The 11,186-nt window shown below is 36.1% G+C and overlaps 1 protein-coding gene across 1 annotated transcript; it reads left to right on the top strand.

The window, feature by feature from the left end:
• The first annotated feature begins 1,109 nt into the window (after positions 1–1,109).
• LOC145669781 (uncharacterized) lies at positions 1,110–5,426 on the top strand. Its single transcript, XM_081738122.1, has one exon. The coding sequence runs from the start codon at positions 1,110–1,112 to the stop codon at positions 5,424–5,426; it is 4,317 nt and encodes a 1,438-aa protein (XP_081594248.1).
• The last annotated feature ends 5,760 nt before the right edge of the window (positions 5,427–11,186 follow it).

The raw sequence follows: 11,186 nt of genomic DNA, 5'->3' as shown, positions 1-11,186 counted from the left end.
CTTTACTGTGTCACGGGCAGGACACATGGCTGTCACGGGCAGGACACCGTGTGAATCAACACACAACATCTCAATAAGAATGATTTCATAAATGAAATAAAATGGAAAATAAGTTAATTTCTGCTGTTCTGTTATAGCATTTTACATAAATAATTATATTTACTTCAGTAGAGGCTCGCTTTTACCACATAAAAATAATAATATGCCGTACACTTATTTCTCACCACCTACAATTTAGGAAATGGATTTATTTGCCCATTTACACCCACCTTGAAGGGAAATTCGTACAAAACACTGTCTAACAGTATATAAAATAGGTGCTGGTATCCAGTGCCCGTGCCGTGGAAAATCAGCGCCCGAGGCGAGAGTATACGACGCGTCGCGACGGCGCTGTTAGGAATTTCTTTTAGTTGTAACTAGTTTAGCATTCGAAGACTGGCAACACTGACAAAAAAAGAAGAAGAAGTGTGAGTGGAAGATCATAGTTGGTTGGATGCACACATAGACATTTAACATTTATTCAGTGTTTTTGGTACAATTTAAGGTTTAGAATATTCTGCAACATCTAGTTTTGTTCCAGCTTTATCTTGTGGATTTATATAGTTCATAATACATGTAGTAATATCTTTCAACATTAAAATCGTTGGTATAAACTCAATCAGCATGTTTCATGTGGTATCATTTTATGGTCCTCCGGGCCGGATGTTTTGCAGATGATAGTTACAAGTGAAATAATATCCAGTAGTGTGTGCAATTCATTAATAACTGTGCTTTTCATGAACGTGATCTAGGTGCTTTCTTTGGAAGAATGAAACAATGTAAATTGTTTGTGGATTGGTGTGGTGAGTGACTTGACAGAAGTTAGCAACAATAAAAAAATTAATGCATCAACAAGTAAGGGTTGCCAGGAGTAGTGACTCAAATGCTTATAAGTAGTGAGTGATTGTAGCTTGCGTAAGTTAGCAACGAAAGTGAGTTGTAATTATGTGAAGTTAACAACGAACATTCGTTTTGTTATTGAGTGCAACGTACATCAGTTGTTCGATTAGCTGTAATTTTGTTGTATACGTATTATTATCATAAGCATCTTTTTTGGCAAGTACGTTAAAATGGATGACAAAGAGAATAGTAAATTGCTAAAACAAAGAGCAAGTTATAAAGGACAACTCACCCGGATGCAAAAATTTGTGCAGAAATTTGATACAGCACAAAATATTCAAGAACTGCATGTTCGTTTAAAACATTTAGAACAAGTGTGGGACAAGTTTAAAAATGTTCAGTGTCAGATCGAACTCGAAGATGAATCGGAAGAACACGAATCATATCGAGCCGAGTTTGAAACTATGTATTATAGTGTGTATTCTCAAATACAAGCCTTAATTAGCACGCATAATGAACAAAAGCACGCAAACGGTAAGGAGACTAATGCTAGTGTTGTCAGTGAAGTGAGACTCCCCAAATTATCGTTGCCATCATTTGATGGTAGCTATCAGAATTGGCTCCCTTTCATTGACAATTTCAAGGTCATGGTCCACAACAATAACGGGTTGCCAGCTATACAAAAATTTCATTATCTTAGGTCAGCCTTGAAGGGAGAAGCGTACAAGTTAATTGAATCTTTACCAGTGACAGAAAAGAATTATGAGGTAGCCTTTAATTTAATTGTTGAACGTTATGAGAATAAAAGACTGATAGCAGCCACATACATACAGGGCCTGATGAACATCGAATCAGTTAATAAAGAAAGTGCAAATAGCTTACGAGAATTTATCAACACGGTCAGTAGAAATTTGAATGCGCTTAAGGCTATGAACTTAGAAACTCCGTTAGATGAAGTGATACTATCGCATCATTTCTTGTCAAAGTTAGACACCAATACGCGAAAGGAATGGGAATTAAAAAATGAAAATGAGTCTTTTCCCCCATTATCGGAATTATTTTCGTTTTTGGAACATAAGTGTCAAGCACTTGAAAGCATCAAGACAACTCATAGTGATGGTCATACAAAAGACGCGAAAACTCTTGATATGCGAGGCAGGTCCAAAAGGTCTTTTCAGAATAGTAATACGTATGTAGTAACAGCAAAGGAATTATGCATGTTTTGTAAACAAAATCATACTTTATTTCAATGTTCGTCTTTTTTGCATGCTAGTAATAAGGAAAAGCAAGAATTTGTTCGTAAACAAAGATTATGTATAAACTGTTTGCATGGTAATCATTTTGTTAAGGATTGTAAGGCAGGGTCTTGTAAAAAATGTGGTAAGAAACATAATACTTTACTACACTTTGAATCAGATGATGAACATTCTATGATTAGGGACTTAGTAAGTAATAAAAACCCCTCAGCTCAATCAGGATCAATCAATGGTACGCAAGAAACGTCACAAGGTTCTTATTGTACTTTGAAAAGTAAACGCATTCCTCAGGTTATTCTATCAACAGCAATTGTGCATGTGAAGGATAGTAGTGGGGTAACATATCAGTGTCGTGTTCTTTTGGACAATGGTTCTCAATCGAACTTTGTAACAGAAGCCTTAGTACAGAAATTGAGATTAACTAAGGATAAGCATCGCGTTCCTATACAAGGTATAAACGATGTGTCTTCTGAAACAAAGTATTGTGTAAATATTCAGTTAACGTCAAGAGTATCAGATTTTTCAAGAACCATGAACTTTTTAGTTTTACCTCGCATTACAGGTAACATTCCGGCAGAGTTAATCAATTATGATAGTTGGAATTTACCTAAGGATATTCAACTAGCAGATCCTCTGTTCTTCCAGCCAAACAAAATTGATATGTTACTTGGGGCAGAAATATTCTTTGAACTTTTATTGCCAGGCCAAAAGACACGTAAAGGTGATTTCCCAATATTACAAAATACCAAGTTAGGATGGATTCTTGCAGGAAGGATTCCACCATCGTCATCGAAGTCACTTGTTAGTCAGCATCTCCAAATGCCTACTACAGCATGTTTTGCTCACACTGTTGATGGGTTGAACCAACAGTTACGTAAATTCTGGGAGTTGGAAGAAGTTGACGCTGTAACAATAAGTAAAGAAAAACAAAAATGTATTACACACTTCCATAAAAATACTCGAAGAGATAGTACAGGCAGATTTGTAGTTCGTTTACCGTTTAAAAAAAATCATAAAGATTTGGGAGACTCATATGAAGAAGCCTTAAGAAAAGTCAATCAATTGGAAAGTAGGTTGCAGAGGAATCAAACCCTACATGCAGATTATTGTAAAATTTTGGATGAATATCTTACATTGGGTCACATGAAAGAAGTTAATACATCAAAGGAAGACAAACATTTGTGCTATCTACCCCATCATCCAGTTTTCAAGCCAACTAGTAGTACAACCAAAACAAGGATTGTGTTTGATGCTTCTGCAAAAACATCAAACGGTTTATCTCTAAACGATATTCTGTTGATTGGGCCTACTATCCAACAGGATATGTGCTCTATTGTATTGCGTTTTAAAACGCATCAAATTGTATTTAGTGCAGATATTAAGAAAATGTACCGTCAGATAAGATTGCACCCTGACGATACATGCTTTCAAAGAATACTATGGAGGAAATCAATCAAAGAACCAATTAAAACTTATGAATTAGTAACTGTAGCTTTCGGGATAAGGCCTGCACCATATTTAGCAACAGGATGCTTACAACTATTAGCAGAAGAAGAGGCAGAGCGCTATCCAGTTACATCTAAAGTAATCCAACGTGATTTCTATATTGATGATTTGGCGTCTGATGATGTCAAAAGTGCGCTTGTGTTACAATCAGAGTTGATCAATTTGTTGAACAGCGCAGAATTTGTTCTACGAAAATGGAGTTCAAATCATCCCAAATTGTTAGAAGCTGTCTCACCAAAATTGAGAGAGGCGGAAACTCCATTTCAATTCAATCGGAATGATGGGATCAAAACATTGGGTTTAGAATGGCATCCATCATCAGATAAGTTGTTGATTAGTAGTAAGGCACTAACCAATACATCATTATCAAAAAATGAAAGAATTACAAAGCGTGAAGTTACAAGCATCATTGCGTCAATTTTCGATCCCTTGGAACTGATTAGTCCAATTGTAATTTCTTTCAAAATGTTTTTGCAAGAATTATGGTTATGCAATGTACACTGGGATGATGATTTGCCTGGAAGACTATTGGAACGTTGGAATCATTTATTCGCAAAGATCCCCATCATCACAAGGATACAAATTGATAGGTTTGTCTTAGTCCAGGGCCAAGTTACAAACATTCAGATTCATGGATTTTGTGATGCTAGCGAAAAAGCATACGGAGCTTGTATCTATGTCAAATCAAAAAACAAGACGGGTGATATAAATGTTTGTTTATTGTGCTCAAAATCAAAGGTTGCTCCAACCAAAAAAGTAACACTTCCACGATTAGAGTTATGTAGTGCAGTACTCTTAGCGAAACTTGTTAACAAAACCATCCCTATTCTTGATATAAAAATCGATGAAATTCATTTATGGACCAATTCTAAAATTGTGTTAGCTTGGATTGCATCACCAGCAAATCGTTGGAAGCAATTTGTAGCAAATAGAGTTTCGCAAATTCAAGAAATTACCAACATCTGTGTTTGGAAACATGTTTCGTCACAACAAAATCCTGCAGATCTCATCAACAGAGGAGTAAGCTCTACACTTTTACAGCATTCCAAATTATGGTGGCATGGACCTGAGTGGTTAAAGGATTCAATGTCATGGCATAATGAAAATTCGTCAATGAAAATAGAGATTCCAGAGGAGCGGATAACGTCCAAGACTGTATTGGTAAATATTAATCATACAACAAACTTTATGGAAAGGTTTTCCACGTTAGGGAAGCTGCTTAGAGTTGTTGCGCATTGTCAAAGATTCATTTACAATGTAACACATAAATCTACAAGAAGGAATCATGCATTATCAGCTGATGAGCTAAAGACAGCCTTACAAACGTGTGTTCGTATTGTTCAACGTACTTATTTCAATGAAGAAATTCAAGATATGTCATCAGGAGGTTCCGTATCCAAAAACAGTTCATTGAGAAATTTACATCCATTCATTAATAATCAAGGTCTTTTGCAAGTAGGAGGAAGACTTGAACATTCTGACTTATCCTATAGCAATAAACACCAATTGATCCTCCTTCCTAACCATCATTTAACTAAACTTATCATTACAGCAAAACATTTGCGTTTATTGCATGCTGGACCACAATTACTCTTAGCATCTCTTCGAGAAGAATATTGGATTCCACATGCTAGACAAGTTATCAAAGCAGTGCTACACAGATGTTTGCCGTGTTTCAAACTGAAGGCTGTGACGTCAGAACAATTAATGGGTCAACTTCCACCACCGAGAGTAACGCTTCACGTCCATTTTGTAACACCAAAATTGATTATGCTGGTCCTGTGATCTTGAAGAATGCTCCTAGAAGTCGTGTCAGATGCAAGGCATACATAGCCATATTTATTTGCTTAGCAGTTAAAGCTATTCACTTGGAATTAGTAACTAATCTAACCGCATCAGCATTCATAGCAACACTTAAAAGATTTATATCTCAAAGAAAAAGGTGTTCCCATATTTTCAGTAATAATGGATCCAATTTTGTCAGGGCAAATCATAAGTTAAATTCATTATACAAGCTGTTCACTTCAAAAGCGTTTCAGGATTCTATTAGTGAATTTGCTGCCTCAGAAGCCATCACATGGCATTTCATTCCTCCGAGATCTCCACATTTTGGTGGTCTCTGGGAAAATGCCGTCAAATCAATGAAATATCATCTAAGGCAAGCAATTAAAAATACTGCACTCACATATAAAAAATTAAGTACCTTATTGACCCAAATAAAAGCATGTCTCAACTCGCGACCTATCACCATTTTGTCGAGTGATCCTACAGACCCTGGCTATCTCAGTCCTGGCCATTTTCTTATTGGTTCACCTTTAATAAGTTTGCCTGAACCTAATATAACCGATATTAAAAAAAACTTATCTCTCTAAGTGGCAACATATCCAACAAATGCAACAATACATATGGAAACGTTGGTCTACAGACTATCTCCATGGACTACAACAACGCAACAAATGGAAAAAAATAGCAAAACACTTGAAACCAAATACTATAGTGTTAATAAAAGAAAACAATCTTCCCCCTTTATCCTGGCAGTTGGGAGTAATCGATGAGGTGTGCAAGGGGCAAAACGGACTTGTAAAAGTAATAAAAATCAGAACAAAATCTGGGAATTACAAACGTTCAATAACCAAATTGGTTCCCTTTTATTAATATTGTATAAATTTCTAGTGTTATATTCCTTAATTGTTGATTGTGTTCAATCAAGAGGGGGGAGTATGTTAGGAATTTCTTTTAGTTGTAACTAGTTTAGCATTCGAAGACTGGCAACACTGACAAAAAAAAGAAGAAGAAGTGTGAGTGGAAGATCATAGTTGGTTGGATGCACACATAGACATTTAACATTTATTCAGTGTTTTTGGTACAATTTAAGGTTTAGAATATTCTGCAACATCTAGTTTTGTTCCAGCTTTATCTTGTGGATTTATATAGTTCATAATACATGTAGTAATATCTTTCAACATTAAAATCGTTGGTATAAACTCAATCAGCATGTTTCATGTGGTATCAGGCGCCCCCGTAAATATGAGATCGACAGACCAGCCGCAAAGCGTTACTATGGTTGGCGCGATGCGTAAGAAAATTTTCAAAAATAAACTCTGCTTTTCGTTGATTTTGAGCACGTTTTAATACTTGTTTTCCTTCCATTTTTTATATATATATATATATATGTATTATTTTTATTTCCTCCTGAATTTTGCGCCCCCTTACTTTGACGCCCGGGGCCGTAACCACGCTCGCCCCCCCTCCCCCCGGGGCACAGCACTGCTGGTATCAAAGGTATTATTTGATCGAAATGCACGTAAGACACATCTTCAACAGTCTTGAAAATTTTACCGCAATCGCTTACGGTCTTCATACGAATTTCCTTGACTTCTTCGTCCTCTTCTACTGGGCTTTGTGCGATAGTTGCATGTCTATGTTTTCTTTTTCTGTCCACTAGAGAAAAATTCCATCAACAAAAATGTTTATTGTGTTATATCTTCAACAGCTGGTCTAACACAAGACTTGTTAACATGCACAAGCCTTGTAAGTCGTCCATCAGGATACCTTCATGGCTTTTGGAGTCACCATTTTCAGAATCTGAATAAAAGTCTGTGAGAAATTTAAAGATTTTATACGGATGAAGCTCTAATTTAAAAGTTCAACGAACTACCAAATTTTCACTGTCAAATTGCAGGAATAACTGTTTTGATTGGAGACATTCAATTGACAAGAGCATTTTCCCGTCTTTTATTCAAAACGTCTTTTTTTTTTTTTTTTTTTTTTCAATTTCAGCTGATGATAGTAGTAAAACAGATATATTTTGAAACGAAGAGTTTAAAGCTGCTACGAAATTAGCAACACATTCTACAATTACTTTGTTTTGTTTCACAAAGTTCCATACTGGCCGTTTTGTACGTACTTCAATCCCATCTACTGCTCCCTTGAAACGAACAGAAAGGTGACACTAATGATAATATTTATATGACATTTATTTTAAGTTAAAACATCATACTGACAGTAATACATAATTCTCTATTTAAGTAAATAATGTTCATGCTTAGAAAACTTTATTTTAGTACACATGGAATAATTTTCTATCGTGAATAACCAATGTACACAAACTATCCCACGAGTGGCATGCCCACTGTCACGGGCAGGACAAGTTTTCAAATTGAAATAAATCGAAATATATTGTTAACATTAGTCCAAAATTTGGTAAATGTGAAGTACACGTGAAAATTGTTACTTCTACTAAGTACGAACCACATTCACAAATTTAGTAATTCAGTACAATAACTTTTGGTAGTTTTCTGTCACGGGCAAGACACTCAAGTTGACGTTTATATCTTTAATGATATTATAAACAATTTTTACCCTGTAAACACTATTTCAACTGCAGCTTGTAGCAAAAAGAAGCATCTTGAATAGCTCGAAGTTACTTAAGCCAAACATGCACAATATACCGTAAAATGTTGCCGATGACAAGAATAAAAATTTTCCTCCCAGCTGACATGTTACACATTCACAACTCAGACTTAAAATTTTACGTGAATTCTAAGTATAAATAAGTTTTTCTTTGTGAAAAAGTAAATCTCGTTCTATTTACTTCATATATACGTAAAAATGCATTGATTTTAACAGTTTTCGAAAATTTGGGTTCAGGCTCACTTTCGCGTGGAATGGCCCTTAATGCGTTTTATTTTCTCCATATATTGTTTTAAATTTTCATATTATAATCTTACTGACTTTCCTGTGTTCACTGTGTTCACTATGATGTCCCCTTGAAATCGGAACGTGTTACTTTACCATCTGGGACAATATCAGATAACATCAGAGATGCTGCGGTAAAGGGAGGTGGAGCTGACTCGAGCTGGAGAAAATATCTGGTTGAAAGGTATGAAGAAAAAGAGGTACAATGTCCTCTTGAGATCAGCATTTACCCAAGGGGTAAGCAGCCAATATGAAATTTACCAAAACAAATATTCATTCCTCGTTTTTAAGTTTTGTGGAACTCGAAATAAACAGAAACAAACAAACAAAAAAACAAAAAGGAAGATAAATGAAGGTCTTGAAAGCAAAAGGTTCACTGATCAGATGTTGTCTATAATGCACTGAGCAGAGTGGGTCAGTGTGTCACGGTGAGTGATGAGTCGCAGTGGGTCAAGTCCTCTTGACCCACTGACCCACTTACAAATGTTGACCCAAAAGACCCGCTGACACACTCCGTCTCAGGTATGCATGCCTTCAAAGCCTTTAGATAATAGAAAATAGAGCCTTAGATGTGTAAGTAAAATACAATCCAAAAGCTGACAAAAGCTTAGTGTGTCCACAGGATACAAAGTATAAGCGAAAATCACTAAAACTATTAATACTAGCAGGCACGTAGCCAGAATTTCGTGAAGGGGGGGGGTCCGTGACATGAAATACTGTGGTCATCACTCTAGGGGCTCGATCATTCTAAACAATTTTACTGGAACATATATTGGTTCGTTTAGCCAGGATTTCGTAACGGGGGGGGGGGAGGTGACATGAAATTCTGAAGGCCCAGGAGATCGATCAATCTAAACTACTTTACTATCAACATATTGGTTTGTGAGGATATGTCGGTAAGTATTTTAATAAACTATGAAGAAATCTCGAGTAAAAAAAAAAGTATTGAAAAAGATTATACAGTATTTACATCCTTCCTCTGTTTATTCAAATATAACAATTTTCCTTTCATTATGACCTCAATTATTATAAAAAATACATATTCACTATTAAAAAAAGCACATACTCAATAATGTCTTGTAAAATATTTTGCAACATCTGCGTTCATTTTTTTGTTGAATCAAATGTTAACAGAACTTTCTTTCCATATATATTTTTGTTTTTATTATTCCGTCAACTACTGTCTGTTTCAAATGACAGGTTAAAGGAGCAGTAGAAAATTGTTTTAGAAATAACATGTTTGATATTGCAAGGGAGCATTGACGAAAAATTATGATAAAAAATGTCCACGCTGTTACACACGGCACTATGCTTTCGGAAGCTTGAAATCTCCCTGACCAGTAGCAGAAATTCTGAGAATTCCGCGACTTTTATAGAAATTTCAGATTCCCTGACTCTTCCAGGATGTTGAAAGTAATACAAATTTCCTTATAAGAAAGAGTAACCAAAAGCTTCCTGTAGTTTATTTTTAACGCTGATCCTTCTTTTTCTCATTTCATTTTGTTTCATCCTTCCCTATTTTTTTTTCATTTCTGGTCTCGAAGGGGGGGTCCGGACCCCCCGGACCCCCCGGACCCCCCCCTTGGCTACGTGCCTGATACTAGTCTACTAATAAATACGGCTTCGTACGCTTCAGTAACGACGTCTACTTTGCTTTTTTTGGTGGCAAGAGGAGGGGCTGAAAACTGCTTTATTTCCGTTTGTTATTTTGAATTTCATAAATATACCTGGATCAAAACATTTTAAGTGCTGAGGGTCTCTAAGGACCTTAATCTAACTCTGTTGTGTTGTATCAACATTATTTTCGGTATAGATCTCTCCGATCTAATGCAACCCGTAAATACAGCCTGGGACGAAGGAGAACTGGATTAGTTTCCGGTGAGAGCCCATGTACTTTGAATGGTCTGGAGCTGGAGGGTTACATTTGATATAGCCTCGCTCCTAAACGACGTTAACCTACGAACAAATCAAAAAGAAACTAACCTGGAATAGTCAATTTAGAGGCTACCATCTCTCCAAGGACCTGGGCGCAATCTATTCTTCCCCTTCAAATTTATCATCCTACCCCCCAATTAATCATTCTCCCACGTTTTTGTACATGTACGTAGTTAACAAAAGAAAAAAAAAATTAGATATCATATAAAGTACCTTTTGTGTAGAGAGCAAGGTTGGATATTTAGTAATTTTCATAGTTCAAAAGAAGGCAAAAGATGGCAGCACACGTAGTAAATGATTATTTTTGAGAAATCTGATTATAAGTTCAGAGAGTTTGAAAAATATTTTCCAGAAACGTTTTTCCTGCAAAAGATGTATTTAAACAGTTTACTCAAACTACAGATATTTCAAAATAATTGCATTTTCTAAGCATCAAATTTCAAATAACCAATTGTAGAAAATTACATTACACGAATTGGACAAGAACTAGGGTGTATGACGGTGAAGTTAGGAATCCGAATAACTTTCTTTGAATTTAATTTTTAGAGAAGGAAACAATGGGTGTCTTATGCCCTTCCTTCATCGTTTAAATTTATGTTCATTATGAGTCAGATATTAGGATGTTAAGATATGATAATACAATTTTACAACCATTCATGTAAAGTATGCACAGAGGTTAGAACACTCTTTCATTCCCTGTTTTCTCTATGAAAGAGATAGTTATGTATGATGAAGTTGTCTACTAATTACAGATACAAGGTCTGTATGATAAGTAATGAGACTCGCCGCGCCGCGGCGCGCGTGTCGCTGGAGCGGGTTTGTCGGTGATGGAGGATGTAGGGGGGGGGTCCGAGCAAAGCAACGCACCGCGCGTCAGTTGGCTCCGAGCCTTAGTGGAGCGCGGACAAGCCT

The sequence above is a fragment of the Thermobia domestica genome, chromosome 14 (assembly GCF_964235325.1).
Source record: "Thermobia domestica chromosome 14, izTheDome1.hap1.1, whole genome shotgun sequence".
NCBI lineage: Eukaryota > Metazoa > Arthropoda > Insecta > Zygentoma > Lepismatidae > Thermobia > Thermobia domestica.
This window is presented reverse-complemented; position numbering and strand designations above follow the sequence as displayed.